This window comes from Accipiter gentilis, chromosome 10, assembly GCF_929443795.1.
Source record: "Accipiter gentilis chromosome 10, bAccGen1.1, whole genome shotgun sequence".
Lineage (NCBI taxonomy): Eukaryota > Metazoa > Chordata > Aves > Accipitriformes > Accipitridae > Astur > Astur gentilis.
The window spans coordinates 10,246,678-10,265,166 of NC_064889.1; the positions used below are offsets into that span (position 1 = coordinate 10,246,678).

At 38.2% G+C, this 18,489-nt stretch overlaps 1 protein-coding gene across 14 annotated transcripts in view; it reads right to left on the reverse strand.

Moving 5' to 3' along the window:
- Positions 1 to 18,489, reverse strand: part of TCF12 (transcription factor 12) — a 175,686-nt gene that overhangs the window by 34,761 nt on the left and 122,436 nt on the right. For 2 of the 14 annotated variants that reach the window (XM_049813462.1, XM_049813460.1), the window contains exon 1: positions 6,809 to 6,941. The exons of 11 other annotated variants lie outside the window; for them this stretch is intronic. In XM_049813462.1, the coding sequence (XP_049669419.1) occupies positions 6,809 to 6,877 (69 nt within the window). In that variant the 5' untranslated portion in view covers positions 6,878 to 6,941. Of the gene's footprint in view, positions 1 to 6,808; positions 6,942 to 18,489 lie in introns of those variants that run through there. One more of the 14 variants, XM_049813461.1, reaches the window with a different exon arrangement.

An 18,489-nucleotide genomic window follows, 5' to 3' on the forward strand; every position in this document is an offset into this window, starting at 1 on the left:
GGAGCCCATCTTCTAATCCCCTTAAACGCACTGCACCTGAAGGCATCGGATGTGTCTCCATGCTGACAAGCAAAACACTCTCCAATTATGAATGGGAAATTCCCTTCCGATAAACACAGGCCAAACCCAGGGTTTTTTTACATGACTTATCAAGTGGAGGGTTTGACTTTTTTGGAGCTGTGCTAGAATATACATCAATGCTAATGCTGCACTGCTTCTGAAGGGTAGGTAGCCGCCACAGAGGGAAGTGGGACAAATGAGAGTTGTAAAGGACGTCAAGTCAGAGACCCGCAATGGTCTCTTCCACACTCTGAACTGGTTTATGTTTCTCCAGTGGGAAAGGCAGGATGACAACTAAGATATTTTTTTGAGTGGTGAGAGCTGACTTCAGACCAGAGCTGAGAAGACATTATTTGTACTACATCAGGTTTAAGCAAAACAAAATGCATCATCCAGCTCTGAAATCTGCCCCAGTGATTAACATACGTAATGAACACTATCATGAAAGTTACACTGACCTCATATATCTAAAACATATCAAAGGATTACACAGTGTGCTTCTATGTACTAATACAAGTGCCGATAACGTGAACATCAATTCAAAGATCTGGGTTTACCAAATTTTATGCTAAGTAAACTTCCAAGTTTCATTCTATAAATGCATTTAATAAATATAAAACTTACAAGTCCTCCTGTTGGCATACCTCCTCTCAGGCAATTTTCCTGTAATCTGTTTCAAATTCTTAAATATTTATCAGTGTTTAATATCAATATTAAAAGCAGATTAAAAAATAGCAATGAAGCAACCAAACCTTACTTCCGATGAGCTCATCCTATCTCAAGACCAAGGCTCCCATCACACATACTGTTTATGGAATTATGAATTATGTTCCTCATTTAAGCCTAGTTATTAACAATTCTTGGAAGTTCAGGAAAATATTTATCAAGCTGCTAGAGACAGAATTTTTTGAAACCAGTAGAAATGGATAACCTATTCTGTAGCTTGTAAACTCTACTAAGTAGCCTATCTACATTCCATCAGCATCAGTCATGCACTGAGCAAGTGCGCACTGATGAATGATTTGTACATGTGGCAAAATTTTACAGTGTATTATCTGCAGGTTTTGTGGCAAAAGCTAATTCTACTGAAAGGCAGCTCTAGGAAAAGGAAACTTGTTTTCATGTTTATTCTATTTCTGACAAGATCATGTACTAAAGCTTCAGGAATGTAGAATAGTAACTATAGTCTTCCATGCTCCTTTTCATAGCAAGACAAAAGCTGCCTCCCTCCCCCGCCTCAATTCTTGTTTAGTTGATATTTGAGCAACATGATAAAATGAAGAGCCCTAGTATACAAGATCAGTATACCACAACCTCAATCACACTTTTTGTTTCCAGTACTAGGTGTCAAGCTTCATACATTTTAAAAAACTCTTCTCACCACCCAGAATGAAAAAACACTCCTTTAAGAGAATAGAGCATCAGTCTTGTCTGCAAATCCAACCATAATTTTTAAGGATGGTATAAAATTCAAACTCCTTGAAGTAGCTGAACTGAATTCCATCTTAAATAAATGTTTATGCAGTTTAGGCATGCTATACATGCCTATTTGGGTATTTTTGAAATGCAGAATCCCACTGCAACAATACATAGCACAAATACTTCCTAGCTTCTTTCCCAGTAAATTACGATCTTAACATCACATTTAAAAGTGATAGGCAAACTTAATAAAAATCCCAAATTCAGTATATGGAAACCTTTTGGTCTGTTCTTTTGTTTTTTAAATTGTAGTGTGAGGCAGAGAGCAGAGGAAAAAGAAGGTAAGGCAGCAGGAACAACACCAGAAATAAATATACATATGTAGCACTTAAAGATTCTTTTCATATTTTATTTGCTAAGTAAAGTCTCTTCCCCACACTCTCCACACTGTGCTGTTACTAAAGGATGCATACAACAAAGTCTGCAAAAATTCCTGATTAAATTTAGATTTTAAGGAAACGCTGAAACTAATCAGCCTGTTTCTTAACCAGTTCCCTGTGTTTCAGAAGGCTATTCTAGCTGTGGAAGGAACCCCCATCACCAGTATTGACCACAGGAAGATGCAGTAGTGTATATATAACACTACCTTTTTCATTTGTTTATTTCTTCTCTGAACACACTAGTACTCTCAGTTTCTGTACCTCCAACACAGACTGTTGTATTTCTACAAATGGACTTCAACACGCACATGATTATAAAAGCAAACACACTGAGCAAAGGGGTGTGTGTTACTCTTTGGTGCTCACATTTCAAGAAATATAGATCTGTCCAATACAGCACCTGATCCCATCCCTAGTTGCTTTCATTTGCCCAAGGAAATGGACATAACCTTCACTTTAAAGCATCAATAAGGCTTGTTGCAGACAAGACAGCCTTCTGGCAGGGGACCACTGCTCAGTAGATTGGCAGTCCAACCCAATGGAGTGGAGCAGGGAAAATTCTCTTGGGCTGATACATTGCAACTCATCATTTTTTAGGGGGATGGCGAGGGGAAAGAGAAGGGCAAGGAACAGAAACGAAAAAAAAATCCAGCTGACCAGTGTTTACTACCTGTCTTTATTCAATGTCCACAGCCATGTACCCCTAGAGATTTTCCAGATGATCTTATATTTGTCCTGACTTACAAATGTTAGCTTTGACCTTGTCTGAGTTGCTGTGGGCAGCATATGGTACAGAACAGCTTTAATTGTACTTTTCTCCCTGTATACTAACTGGACCAATACTAATAAAAACAGAATTGAGTAATTCTTTTTAGCACCTGGTTGCTCCAAAATTTACAAACTGAAAACATTTTGCATTGATGTTAAAAGACTTAATACATTATTTATTGTGCAACAGCTACAGAAAGGCACGCTGCTGTGTCATCTAAGCATCATGCAATACTATTAACATGTTTGTCTCTGCTATAACTCTGAGAGCGAAGGCTGCAAGACAGGCATTTTCTCCACTAAAAAATACCCAAGTATACACATACCTACTCATACTTGCATGTATTTATTCATCTCTACACATGTGCCCACACGTACGTATGCACGACACGTTTATAAATAGCCTTTTACACTCTGAAAATTGTCAAGACAAAACATTTTCTCAAAAAAAATCCCAATACAACCTAGTTTACAAAAAAAACAAATCATAAAGCATTACATACATGCAACATATATCTCCCTGCTGATTTTTTTTTCCTCCCTTTTTAAATAGGTGTTGTAGAAATCTACTGTGAAAGATGCAGTAACTCTGCCTTGGAAAAGGGCTCAATAAAGTCTCAGCCTATGCTGAGAAAAACAAATATTTATTCAATCATAAAAAATACTCATACACAGTCTGGTATATTGAATTAACCCATACAATGCGCAGAACACAACAATAACATGTAATATATTCACAAATTTATACTCATATGAAATAGTAGTCATAGATGACAAAATAAAATATAATGAATATTGTTCCTTAAAATTATCTGTTTTGGTGGTAACTGACAAAATTACTGTGATCTATATAAAAATAATTCTACAGTACATTTAGAAAATAACCAATTTATTTCTGAACTTGTAGGTTAACTGAAAAAAGTGGAAATCTTTCAAGTCTATATTTTACTCTTTATGCACAAAGAAGCTATAAAACTTCTATTACTTAAATATTATTTTGCTGCCATTGCATTTTATAAAATTTAAACGAAAAGGCTCTGGTGAATGAAGAAGTTTGCTTAATTATTTATTAATTAAAAAAGAAGAATAAAATAAAAATGTTTAAAAAGTATAATTTAAATTTGTCCTATTATTTCTACCTAAATATCTTTCCAGGTTTTTTTTTTTTTTTCAGTGGGGGTTAGGTGTTTTGATTTTTTTGGGTCTGTAGCATAGCTCTTGAATGAAAGAGAAGAAAAGGTAAAACTTTAAAGAACTTTAAAGATAGATAAACGTTTTAATTAATTTTTTCCCCAAAAGCTCTATATTAGAATTTTGTAAGCCTTCCATAAACTGAGAATATTTTCTATAAATCAACAGGTGAAGGACCAAAAACAAACCACCAAACAACAACAACAACAAAAACCAAACCACCACAGGCTAAATCTTCTAGCTCAGTAAAGTGCAAGTGCTGTATTTTATTTATAAAACAGATTAAGATCCTTTTTTCTTTTTAATTTGGTGAGCATTCTTGAAATGTATTTTTTTATATAACACCTATTACTAAAATCTTACTCCTTAGCAAGGGATTTGTATTAAAACACTACTTTTCATTTTCATGTGTCCCTCCCAAGACATACAGAAATTACAAAAACTTAACCTATTCTAATAGTAAAACCCCCGACTTAATTTTAAAACTTGTTATTTATGTGCCAGGGCACATATGACCATCTATTGGGGCCCTCATATACTTTTTTTTTTTTTTAGCTTAATATTAAGCTTTCTTCTGGCTTACAAATTTAATAAGTTGAAAAGAACAAAACATAGTTAATGAAAAGTTTAAACCACACATTTTCCATGTCATTTCCCACTGCTCTGTGTGTAAATAAAATCAGATTTTATATACATCACCAAGTATCAAAGAATGTCTGTATCCAAAATCTAATGCAATAATCTAAATAAAAATATCAAACTCAATAAGGTGCATACTATCAACTACTAACTGATCAAACACCACATAAGACATCAAAATTAGAGTATGTACTGTTCTCATGGTATGGAAACATTCATATGAAGATTTGGCATACACACCTAGATGTGTGCTTCAAAAACTGTAAGAAAAAACCCACCCACCCACGCCCCGTTTCACGTATCTTCCTTGTGTATATTTAAATTAGTAATTTAGTTCAACTTGCAGAATTCCTAGGAGAGAAAAAGTGCTAAAAGCTAGTGAGATGTTAAAAAAAACCCACAAAACAAAACAAACAAAAAACCCCAAAACCTTGGGCAACATGATATAAGATCATCATATGATTTGTCATCTATTTACTAACTCTTCAAGCTCATAAAGGTCACCTCTGACCCATAACAGGCACATGCTATCAATTTTCAAGCCATGCTCTCCTACAGTACCAGCACTTCCATCTACTATATGCCTGGAAATACTTAATAAGATCAAAGCCTTTTTTTCCTGCTACAAGAACAAAGAGAAATGTTGTAACAGAGTGATCTGTGCTCTAGAAAGAATAAAATCAAAACTCCATGCAAGTTATATTCCCTTTGCTTCAGGGGTATTGTATCGTTAATTTTACTTAAGTCTTATATATATATCTTCACATAAAACTTCAAACAGATTGTTTTAGCCTAGGAGCAGACATGAAAGAAAAAATTATTTCATATTTGAAAGACAGCTGGCATTTATACCAAAGGAAATGAAATAGAGACAAGCAATTTTACTCATTCCCCTAACCTCTCCTCCAGTATCTTTTCTATTATTCAAGAAGCTCATACACGGTGTCTTTAATAAGTATAAAAATCCATTGTTTAATTATCATTGAATAAAAATCTTGGCAAAAAGTTTACTAATGAAGGCAAAGCTCACATAGGCCCACGATAGGAGGAACAGAAGTAAAAAAAAAACAAACCACAAACACACCACAAAAAAGATCTGTATCAGCATCTCTTTTTTTCCTATTTAATGTTGTCTTTGTAACAGAAAAAAGGCTAAACCACATACAACACAGACTGGAAAAAAGTTAAATTTACCATTGTGTGCTAATTTTTTACACACAAAAATCAGAACTGTTGTCACATACATTTAAAAATTTTAAGTGTCAACCATGAAACAGAAATCTCCCCTTCGATTTCCAATAAGTTAAAATATAGAGAGAAGATTTAATTTTTTTCAGAATCTGCCTTTTTTTCCCCCCTTTCCTCCAGTGGTTGTAGCAATATTTTGATCATTTCGAAATCCTACAAGTGAAACGACCGGCTCTGGGCAAGGCAACGTTAACAGCCGGCTAGCGGATGCTACGCTGCTCATCCTGCACCGCGCCCGGCAGCGCGGCGCGTTACCGATGCCACGGCCAGGGCTCGGGACCCGGTGATCGGTCAAGCCGGAGCAGCGATTACCGAAGGGCACTCAGGAAAGCTGCTCTGCAGTCATTTGCAAGACGAGAGATTAAAAAAAACCAAAACAACAACAAAAACCACCAAAAACCAAAAAAAAACCAAAACCCACAAAAAAACCCAACAGCCCCCCCACCAAAACAAAAAACAAACAACCCAAGAAACCCTCCAAACCCCGAAGAAAAGCCGCCAAGCACGCAGGAACCCGAACTCGGCAGCGGTCTGCAGCGCGCGCCGCGCTGCCGGCACCTCAGCCGCAGCCGGCGGGAGCGGGACCAGGGACCGGGGTCCGGAGCGGGCAGGGCGGGAGCGGCGCGGGCAGCGCGACCCCGGCCCCGGCCCCGAGCGCCGCCTGGCTGCGGGCTGCCGCCCTCCGGCGCTCCCGCGGAGCCGGACTTTGTGTTCCTGTACAGAACTAAGGAGACTGTCACACTCCCCCCCTCCCCCCTCCCCCACCCTCCCCCCGCTACACAAGGCGGCCCACGAAGCCCGGTATAGTTTCTTTTAAAGACCACTCACCTCCCCCCCCGCCCCAGCCCCTTCGCTCCGGCAGGGGAACAGGTTGCCTCCTGGAAAGCACCCCCCGCCCTCAGAGGGCCCGCGCGCGGCTCAGCGCCGGACTCGCGGGGTGACCCCCGCGCGGTGAACTTGTATTTTGCCCGAGGAGCGGCCGGCAGCCCAGCACGGCTGCCCGGCGCCCACAGCAGCTCCCAAACAAAGGCGGCCGCCCTTACCGTCTTGCCGTTGTAGTAGTACATGAGGGAGTTGCTGCCCACCCCGGGGACGGGGTACGCGCAGTACATGGCGAGGCTGGCGGCGGGCCGGGCTGAAGTGCACCGCCTCTCTCCACGACATCCACCCGGCCGCCCGCCCGCCCGCCCGCTTCTCCGCGCCGCCCGCGCACATGGAGCGCCTCAAAGGCGACTTATGCAAAGCAGGACTGAACCATCTCCGGCCGGGCGCGGGGGTAGGGCCGGGCGCGGGGCCCCCGCCGGCCCTCCGCTCCTCCGCCTCTGCCCGCCGCGGCCCGGACCTCGCCAAGCGGCAAAAAAGGGAGGGAGGGGGCACGCGCACCCGCCCGCACGCGCCCGGGGTCCGCGGCCACCGAGAGTAAATGGCGAGCTGCGAGGCATCAGCAAATGGATACGTCCCGAGCGCCTCAATCTCCTGCTTTTTGTTTTAATTTAATTAGAACGCTTGTGGCAGCGGAGACGCCGCTTGGTGCGGCTCCAGCCACACGGCCATCTGGCTCTGCCTAAAGTTGCTTCCAACTTTGGCGAACGCCTGCCCAGGCCATGGGAGCCACAGGGAGCGAGTCCCATGGGAACACCAGAGCGCCCAGGCAGCGGAACCCCTGGGCTGCGGGGCGTGAGATGGTGGGACACGGACGGCCCTCTCCACAGGCGAGCCTAGGCCGTGATCGGACCCTAACGCAAAGACGACACATGCACAAGACACCTGGCTTAAAAATAATCATTAAAAAGTCACGTAAATGTTTTCGTTCTATGGAGGCATCCAAAACCCATTTTGAAGACACAGTACACAAAGTACGATGGTTCTTTGGAAACGTAAGCCCAGACCTCCTTTACGTTGTAGAATACATTTTTGTATGAAAAAAGCAGTTCTGTGCCCAGATAAGACAGGGAAGAAAAGAGAAGGGGGGGGACACGGAACACGACACGACCCTGACAACTTTAGCACATCACAAGAATGTGAATTACACAAGACAGCAAACAGACTGCAACTTCCAGCACAAAAATTCCCTCAATATTTGGACATTATCTATGCCTGCTAAGTCTTTTTGCTTTGCCACTGAACAGTGGCATTAACTAACATTAACTCTTAATGAGGTGTACATTTTTTTATTTTCGATATATGAATGCAGTTGGTTATTAACTGAGCTCCTGATTAAGTCAGATATGCATTTCAATCCAGGGAAAAAAAGGTTAAAGCAAAACCACATTTCTCCACCTCTGTGTCGACTGCCAATGCTGCGAATTCTCCCTGCCTCCCTCCTGACAAAAGCAGGAAAATAATTCAGGATAAGGAAAAAAATAGGCAAAGTTCAAATCAGCAATTTACAGGGAAAGAAAGCGACTTGCAGATATTTGGTTCATTCTGCCGAGCACCTTGCGTGTCAGTGAAATCTTCTGAATTAAAAAGATCTGCAAGAGTGACAAATTGAATACAGTAGAATACTATGGTCAGATAAAAATCTTCATGGGTCTTCTGTATATTGTCCATTATCTCAGGACATAACTACTGCAGTGTCTGTAAATATACAAAATATACACACACTGACAAAAAATATTCACACCTCCAGCTTCAAATGCTTTCTCAGTGAACTCTTCCAATCAACTGGGAGACTACTGTGCTCAGAGTATGATGGCAAATACATCCTGAAGTTGACATCAGCTGAAGAACACTTGCATCTTTACTGCAAGTCAGTCTACACATGCAGAACTATTTAACTATGCAGTAAAGCCAACAGTATCTGAACTGAACTCTCCTCCAATACAGAAGGCATAGCAGCAGCAGCTGCAAGAAAGAACATCGCTATACTTCAGACTATTAAATCGCCAGGCCCGCAGAGTGACTTGCAGCTTCCTTCTTCCCCTAGGGACCACAAAGACCCATTTCAGTCCCCAGAGAGTCCCCAAGAAGCTTTGATTTGCAGCTAACAATGCCATTCCTTAAAGCTTCTCACTAATGTTCCAGACTCTACAGATGAGACATGCTAAAAGATCTTCAGATCTTTGCATGTGCTACTTCTCATAGCACACTAGATTAAAATCACTAATTCAGACTAATGTACAACTTAGAACCACCACCCCCCCCCCCAAACACTGGAAAAAGCGCTTTCAGCTTGCAAGAGTTGAAGAAGTAAGAGAACCCTTTTTTTCCCAAAATAATTCAAGCACACAAACTTTTAAATCATTGAAAATACTTCTAGGGTAACTGAAGTCAGTTCTTTGAAGTAAAGACTATCATCAACATAGTTGTAATTGCTACTGCGCCTCCATGCACACGTGCTCAATTTTCAAAATAGTTGCATTTGAGATGAAGAGCATGATCAAGCCCCCTCTCAAATAATAAGCATTATCCACCCGTATTACAAGCAATTGGTAAAATGTTAAAACATACTTACTGCAGAAAAAAGTAACTTTACTATGCAGCATTGGGAGGGGGTCTTCTCCGCATTACAACTGCCCTATACTTGTACAGAGCAATTGTAATGAATAATATATAGGTAATATTAACTGTTAATATTTACGAACACAACATTTATCAGTACAAGGAAATCATTGACATTGTTCACCATCACATGGGTAAGACAACAGCAACAGTATGATCAATAAAACTGAATACCACCACTGCAAATGCTCTCTGTAGACAAACTAGGTTGAAGACTGGTACCTCCATAATGAGACAATAAATGAATTTGCTCCTGAGTTACTTCCCCACAAATCAAAAGGATAACAATCTCATTTTACCAAAATGGGAATTAGTTGTCCTACCCTCAGTTACATTGATGGGAATAAAATCGTACTGCACAATGCTTGAAATTTATCACTGTATCTGCTCTACATTTACTGTACAAAAACGTTGTTTCTCACAGGACATTTGCTACATCGATTCACCTTACAGGATCAAACCATAATTCCATCAAGCATATCAAATTTTGACCCACAGAAGTTTACTGTCACCAGAATAGATGAAAAATAAACCTAAAAAGGAAGAATTTGAAGTTACCAAGAACTCTGTATTTGCAGGAACTACTACTATCAGATAAGTATTCCAAAAGCTCGTGAAGTCCCAAGTAAGTTTTTGTTTTGTGATTGCAATTTTTATAATCCCCATTTAAGCCAAGCAACAGCTGTTCTGAAATTTGTTTTCTTAAGAGAATCATGTTACAGTGAAATGAATCATAGCTGGATCAGCGATACTGTACTGGGTACAGTTGTTTACTCCATTTTTCCTTGGTGACAAGTCAAGGGTTAATCTTATGACTCAGCCTGACAAAACAAGTCAGCTGGAGACAGGGCCAATTTTTTAAACTTGATTTCAGACAGACATGCCGTCAGCAGAGGAGCACTGAACTGACATGCACTTTGTAGCCCGAATTGTTTCCACTCATGACCCTGTACTGTGTGTCAAAACAATAAACTGCCTATTTCTAAAGTATGTAAAGAGATTATGAAAGCTGATGCTGAGCAAAATACTGACCTAATAATAAACCAAGCTACCTGTACGAGAATATTTGCAAAGACTGTTTTAACAGTTTTGTGAATGAACCACATGTCCTCCCTGAAAACAAACTTTTATGTGAAGTAACATTTTTGTCCAACTTGTCAGAGCCACAAAGCAAATACACAATAAGCATATGTAACCCATCACTTGAGTTTATAAAAAATAAACATAATTTCTCCAGATCACTGAAAATTATACCATATGAAAGATAATTATGTAACTGTCTCAACAGACAAGAGCCATCATCTGGTCAAACATATTCCACAAGACTGAAATATCAAAATACTTTAGAAAGGTTATTGCTTTTTATCATAGTTTTATTATTTTAAATGGCTCTATTCAAACACAACAGACAGCAAAAACTTTTCCAATTAATTATGTGCAACTAGGAATGAAAGTTTCACCAACAAAAGCAACTGTGATGTGTAAACCCAAGTATCATGAATTTCCTTGCAGAGAGTTGGCTTCAATCCTGCTTAAAAAATGGTAACATGGTAAGAGCCCAAACCTGCTTTTGATAGCAATACCAATTCTATTGTTCTTACTAATTTCCATTTAATTTCTTAGAGGCTAGGTTAACCTGCTATCTTTGGAAATAAGGCAAAGACAATTGCCCTAGAAGTCTCTCCGTTCCTCCCCACTCTGTCCGAGGTTGGCACTTACTATTAATTTCAACCACGTTTGACAGAAGAACAGAAGTTTCACAAGCAATTAAGTTCTTACCAGTTCTAAGAAAACTGGAACCTGAACAGAAGAGACAGACCCCAACTGATGCCCCACTGAAATAAAGGCAAAGAACGGGGAATAGAGGATAAAAGACAAATTCATACAAAATTAGTCCTATAACTGAACAACCTGTCACTAATTAAAATATACATAGTACGTTTGAGCTGCTTCTCCTGAAACAATTCGGAAAAAAAAAAATTCTAGACATCTTAGGACTCCCAGTATAAGTTATTTTAAAACCAAATATTTACGATGATTAACTATAGAAAGGCCAGAGTTAGGATCATTGGTAAAGGATGCATGGAACATCACACAAAGTAACTGTTAGAATAGGCAAGATTTCAAGCCTTAAGAAACAAACCCAGCTGTTTTAAGGGGAAGACAAATTGCTTATTAAACTGTCCTCTATTTAATTCATCAGTTAAGTAAATGTTAATTTATTTTAAAATCCTGGAAGTATAGCCTTCTGTTGTTAACCAACCACTAAGTATGCTGTTCAGCAGAGACAGAGCAGACTAACTGTATGGAAGACAATTTAAAATAACCCAGTGGACTAAATTTGATAGGCAAAACCCACACAATATCCAAAGGTAAATGTTTTAAGCAAATTAATTTACTCATCTACGCAAGAGCTAAAATAGTTTGGTGGTTTTCTTGTTCAAAAGATTTGTCTTTAACTTCACATTTAACATTGATGTTATTATAAGCAGGGAAGAGGGAACAGTTTGAAGGGATAGAGAACAGACAACAAACACTAATGAAATTTATATTAATTGCTACCCATTACTTCTACTTAGCAATATTACAAGGGGGGGCGGGAGGCTTGTGGATGGTTGTTTTTGTTGTTGTTGATGGGGGGTGGGGTGTGTGTGCAAAAAAACCCCAGTTACCTATGACAGATATGGGTAAAAAAAAGAAGTGTTGGTGTTTTTTTTTAAATTGGAAACTACAGCTAGGAAGTTTCTCTTTCAGTACTTTTGCAAATAATATTGAATTTCAGGTGTTTAAGCTTTTACGTAAATATTTTACTAGAATGGAAAGAATGAGCAAAAAAGTGTTACATATCACATTCTTCAGAATCAAACACAAAGCAATTTATTTGAGGTTTTAAAACTTGTTTCAAAAATCTTTCAAATACAACTTTGCTAGGATATTGCTCTAATTCAGAAAGTTGTATTATTTTGCTGAAAATATTATGCACTTAAGGTTTGAAAGCCTCTATATGAAGGTCTTAACTACCCATAGCTGCATTAAAAAGTAAATAAATGTTTATTATCCTGAGGCAATAAATGATCCCATCAGAAGCCTGATGATCATCATTCCAAAATGTGCTAAAAACCTACCCAATCTAAAAATGTGCATAGACCTTAAACAAATTTTAAAACCCGAAATTAATTAGCAAGGCTGCATTACTGAAACTTGCAGAGGACTACCTAGAAATCTTTTCACATCAACTCAATATGGCCAAGAAAATTTATTTGAAAAATTAAAAAGTGATTAAGGGGTCCCTCTGCTGGTCCAACCTTAGTATCATTTAACTTTTATTTCATTACTGAAGTACAGTGTATTTTTCACTTTCTCCCCTCACCAAACCCACGCAGCTAAACCTGCACTTGTGTCATCTCCCTGTAGGTGGCTCCATAGTCAAAACCTAATACATCAATACACACACACACTTTAAGAATTTATTAAATAATTCAGTGTCAGAGCAGCTTTAGAAAACTGCATGTCAAAATGCAGAGAGCTAATTGTGCCTCAGCATATATTTCTTTGCATATCTCCCTTTCTTCTGTGCTCCAACTTGCTGCTTGGAAAAATAGTTCTGCAAATGAATCCGAGTGAGCTATCAAAAGCCAAACAAGCAATCCCTGTGTCATCCACAGCTAGAAATCTGCCTGCTACTTCCTTACAGAAAGAAAAAACACTAACAACTAATCATAGCTATCAGTGCAAACGGTATGAAATCCTGTAACTAAATCTCCAAGACTGTACAACTTGCTTTCTTCAGAAGTCTTGACACTACAAAAAACTGTGGCACTAAAACAAGAGGTAATTTAATTCAATTTCTTTGCTTCAGTGCGTAAAGAAATATCTTCATCTGAAATTTCATTTAAAGATTACACAGTGGTTTAATTTCAGTACCATTTTTTTGGAAAAAACAATCATTTTTGTATTGCCCATTTCTGACAAATGGCACAGTCACAGGCAAAGCAACCTGCCCAACATTTGGGCTGAGCAAGCAACTGAAAGGAAACATCTCGGTTCAACAGCAGGTAAAAGTCCAGCAGCACAACGTTGCTCACTACTTTCCCAGCTGACTTCAGGGATTATAAAAGCCTTCCCACCAAAACCACAAGTATTATCAAGCAAAAGATAATTAAGAAATAGTCTTCAAAAAAGCTTTTATCCTTATCTGTTGTTCTAAAACACCACACTAATTTATGGTAATGGACACATTAATCTTTGAGGTAAAGCAGAAGTTGCAACAATTCAATGAAACCTCTCCCTAAATTACAGGAGCTGCAATTCAGTCATGTTATTTTTTCAGATAACCGTTTTAGAACTATGTGCACATTTAAGGTTGTTTTATGCAGATGTACACTCCAATTCAAGAACATCTAATATGCTCATTTTGATATGTTGTGAAAACTTAAAAAATAAAGTATCTCCAGTAAATCCAAACACAGAGAAATAATTTGACATCATTATATAGCCCTCATATGTATATATGGATTTTCAGAGAGAAGATCTCTCAATTAAGCAACCTCACAACAGTTCAGCACAGTCAGATGATAGGATAGTTAGTTTGGAAAAATGATTTGATTGCAATAAAAAAAATTGCTATTAAGGGAGGGTTACTTAAGTACCTTCACCTTAATTCAGCGAGATCTCGATCTGAACTCTCACAGCAGGACTTTACAATGGACTGCTAAACTGTTTAATGACAGCTAAATGTTCTCTTATAGCAAAGAGCGGGTGGGATGTTACAATCTGGGGTTACTGCTGTTTTCAGATTTCTTAGTAAACAAAAATCTCAAAGAAACACTTTTACTTCATTTGTAACATAATTTAGGGCTTGGATATTTTATATATTTGCTTTTTGTTCAAGCTCACAGATTAATGCCGTGCTTCAAAAAGGAGTATAGAGCAAGTCCCCAAAAACTTTATCCCTTGAATCAGGTGACAAAAGAACAAGTATAAAGCAGAAGGGAAGATGAAAGACTAAGTCGCAAGGAAGAAATTCCAAGTTCTGTGTTGCATTATGCATAAGGATTTATTTGCTCAGTTTTGCTATTTAAAATCACCTTCTAAAACAGCAGAGCATCAGAAGCAAGAGTCAGGCGAATTACTGCTGTCTTTGAGAGTGTTAGATACTAAAGACAAGTGACAGTTGAATGCATCCCTTGACTGTGCAAGAGAATTCAGAACAGCTCTGAACAAACTAAACGCTGCTTTTTACATTTTGACACCATTTCTGGCCAGTAGGAAAAAATTTTACTTACAAAAAAAAAAGTTGCACTAGAAAGTCAGTTAAACATAACCTCACAGTCAGTTAAATATCCCATGAAGTATCTACCCAGGATGCTCCAAAATTTTAATCCAGAGCCACAGACTTCATAAAAGTATTCCAAGGATATTGCTTTATACCAGGCTACTTCAATACACATTGAACTTGCTAACGTTGAGGATAATTCTCTAAAGAAAGTCCACTCAGCGTGGTGAATGTTATATTAATTTTAATATAATCTAAACATTAAAGCCTCAAAACTGGGTTTCAGATAAACATTCAGAGGACTGGATCCTTTCCACTCCACCATTTCAAATAATCTCCTTTTACCATTCGGGAGGGATGAAGGAAGGAGGGAGCACAGAAGGGAGTAAGATCTATTATTTTTCTTCTGGTACCATTGGTATCTTTATGAGACAGATCTTGAAATATATTTCTCAAGCTCAGTCTTAAAAGACTAGCATGATACCAAAAAGAGAAGTGCCTTAAATGTTTGGGGGGTAGTTCTATGTGTACAAAACAAGTTTTCTCTAGCTTTGCTTCATGAAGAATTCTTGCAATAAATTGGCACCCACAGACTCTACACATACTATAAAGGGCAACATACGAGGAAGCCCTATAATCAAGCTATAAATTGTCTTAAATGTGTTGAAATCTATCCCAGCTGAAATAATGAGTTTGAATTTAGAAAGAGGTCTTGGTATTACAAAATATTAATTTGACAATCTCTTATTAAATAAGTGGCAGTCTAAAGTTTAATATTAACTGATAGTTTCAGGTACTGTGGAAAGTCTAAAATACTCAAAATAGTTATTAGAAATGGCACTACATAGAAAACAATCAGATATTTGTGCCTGTGTGTCACAGCTGATTTTCTGTAACAAAAATCAACAGACATGATATATCTCATCTTATTTCTCTGATGTGAGAACTAATTAAATGGCAAAAGAACGATATTCACATTGTTTTTCTTAGAATTATGACACCATAATCAGTAGCGATCATGAGATTAATCTTAAATATTAATCTGAAATATTTTCTGAGTACACGTGTAAACACTATGTTTCTGCTCATAGCCCATCCATAATTAGATGGCAATCTCCCTGTGCATTTCCAAGTGAGCCTTACTTTTCTTTCTTCTCCCTCTGTGCACTGAACAGCTCTTCCTAACTCAGCCCTGCCAATTAGTTACAACTGTTTTCAAGTCACATGGTGTTAACATTAGTTAAGGTAACTCCTACAATCAGAAAAATTCTCAGAAAAACAACAGTTTTGAATCTCTGAAGACAATGTCACTCACTGAACAGTATTCCCCCCCCAATATAAACAGCACATCACAATCTTTCTGTTCACTCAAGCCTGGCTTGAGCCAACAGTGAGAAAAAATAAACCACTGATTTTATAGTTGCTATCCTCCCCATAAGGCTTTAAATTTAATCGTTGTAGTTTAACATAAATGCTTGCATGTCAACATTCAAAATGTTTGGGCAATGACTCACCACTTAGCATATTACAACAGGAAAACTTAAAAATGCATTTGCCTGGTGCATTTCATTTTTACAGTAAAAGGACAAGTTCAGATTGACTTGCATTCCAGAAAGTAACTAAGCAATTCATTAGCACTTTTCTCTAACTATTTTTACTTCAGGCCCTGATAAGAACACATGAAGAAATATAAACCTCAAAGCAAGTAATTTCAGAAAATACCATACAAATCCAAGAGAGAAAGAAACAAGCTGAAGGAAGATTTTTTTAAAGAAAATCATTATTTCTTAAAAGATTGTTACTAAATTACAGTTATCTAGGAAATGAAATTACTGTTGAGTATCCGTTGACATGGTAGCCCTATACTAACACAAAAAGATTGGAGAAAACAATCTTTTAGAAACTGAAAAATTAAAAAATAAACATTTGTATAACAACACTAAGTATCATCTTTCTTTTGGCTTCCCCTATTATAATTAAAGTTCCCTGCACTACCTATTTGCTAAATCAATCTTCATCTTTCCCACAATACATTCTGACTTCTTACCAAGGTATATTTAAAATAAAGACAACACTTACATAATTATGTACTCAATTTAAATTTCCTATGATGCTCAGTGAAATTTAGTTTGTGTCATCTTCCAAATACATTATCATCTCATGTCACTTCTTTTTCAAACGTCATTTTACTTCAAGGCTCTACTCAGCACTGAAAGCATTGCTATACAGATAAACAGTACTTAAAAACTGCAGCATTGCAATAATTGATTATTCACAGTAACTGCACTTTATTGTGCAGATTGGTACAATGTTAATACAAATAAAATTTATCAGCATTTTTTTGTCTCCACTATTCTCACAGAAGAGGAATTAAGTGAAAACCATTTGAAAAATACTGCTTCTTAAAATTAAAGCCTAGTAAGAGAAATAAGAGAAATTTTTCATTCACTAAAATGATCTCTTTACCTGGCTGATAGTACTAAATACTAAACATGTAATGTAAGCTTTATTACTCACCTAGAATTACAGTAATAAATTACATGAAAATTGCACTGCTATGTGTTTTAGCTTCTCTGACATTTTAAATATATTTTTGTTAATCTAGCAGAAATCATCTGCTAGACTGTAAAGCCACCCTACATAACACACAACTGTTAAAATGTAAATTGCCAAACTATTTTTAGCTGCTGCTGAAGGAAACAAACAAACAAAAAAAAAACCCCCAACAACAAGAAAAAAAAAGGAGGGGGGGGAGGGGTGTAGGAAAGCAAGAAGAAGAATATTCCTGGCCTCGGGAATAATGATTTGAGGCATTGTGTTCATTTTGTTTATCAAGCAGCTATTCAGCCTCTAGTGGGGCCCAAGTGCTTATGCAAGCAAAAGCTTTTAAGAGTGCCTGCAGCTGCAATCCTGGCTTCCAGGTAGGCTGCAGGTTCAGAGCACAGCTGCCCCAGGCTATCTATACTATCTCAGCTCCATCTGGAAGTACAGTTAAAACGGGATTTCAGATCCTGGTTTCTGTATATATCACCGTGAGCAGGGGGAGGGAGAAGGGAAAGAGAGGGAGGAGAGAACAGGGAAGATGCAAGGACTAGAAGACACCATCCATACTTCAGACTCAATACAAAATAAAAAGATCAGACCCATTTTGTTCCCACTATATTACTGTTGCCGGTGCAGTATGTTCCATTCAGCCTATCCGTCTTTGAGTTATGACTCATCCAAGTGCACCTGCGCCCATGTGTTAAGTACTGCCAAATAAAAGCCCAACATCCATTTACACAACAAAGAGATGTACCCCGCAAGGCAGCGGAGCGTCACCCTCCCCTCCTGTTTGTTCTGAGCAGGGGAAAAAATCATTCTGTCCTTCACTTCACTGGGGATTTTTCACTTCACGTGGATTTTTAAATGCAGATTCATTTATAAACAATTTTCTTCCTTTTAAGAATAAAGCATATTTAATACCACAAAACACCCCTATAGCATTAGATTATCACAGCCATTAATGATTTTTCCACCAAAACCCTTCCAACCTTTTTCATCAAAGCCCTTTATTCTCAAAGGATAAATTTTCAAGCAAAGAGGGATCAACAAACTAGTTGCTTGAAAGCTTTCCTGATGCTAGGCTGAAGTTAGGAAAGGCTTAATGAAGGCTTTAAAATCCACCAGGGCTTCACAATGAACATCTGACTCGGTGATTTATGCATATTAATAACCTCAGTCCTACTGAGGCAAGCTGAGCTGTACATGTCCTCCGAATCTTAATGTCTTCAGCTCCACTGGGATTATTACAAATGTAAATTTCTAAGATTCTCAGCTATTAATCTCTGTCTGTCCTCCTGTTCAGCAACATAATGACTAATTAAACATCAAAAGACCTGTACAGGAGATCTTCTTTGACAGCTCCAGGCCCAGCTCTCTTCCCAAGAGAGGAATTCAAATGAC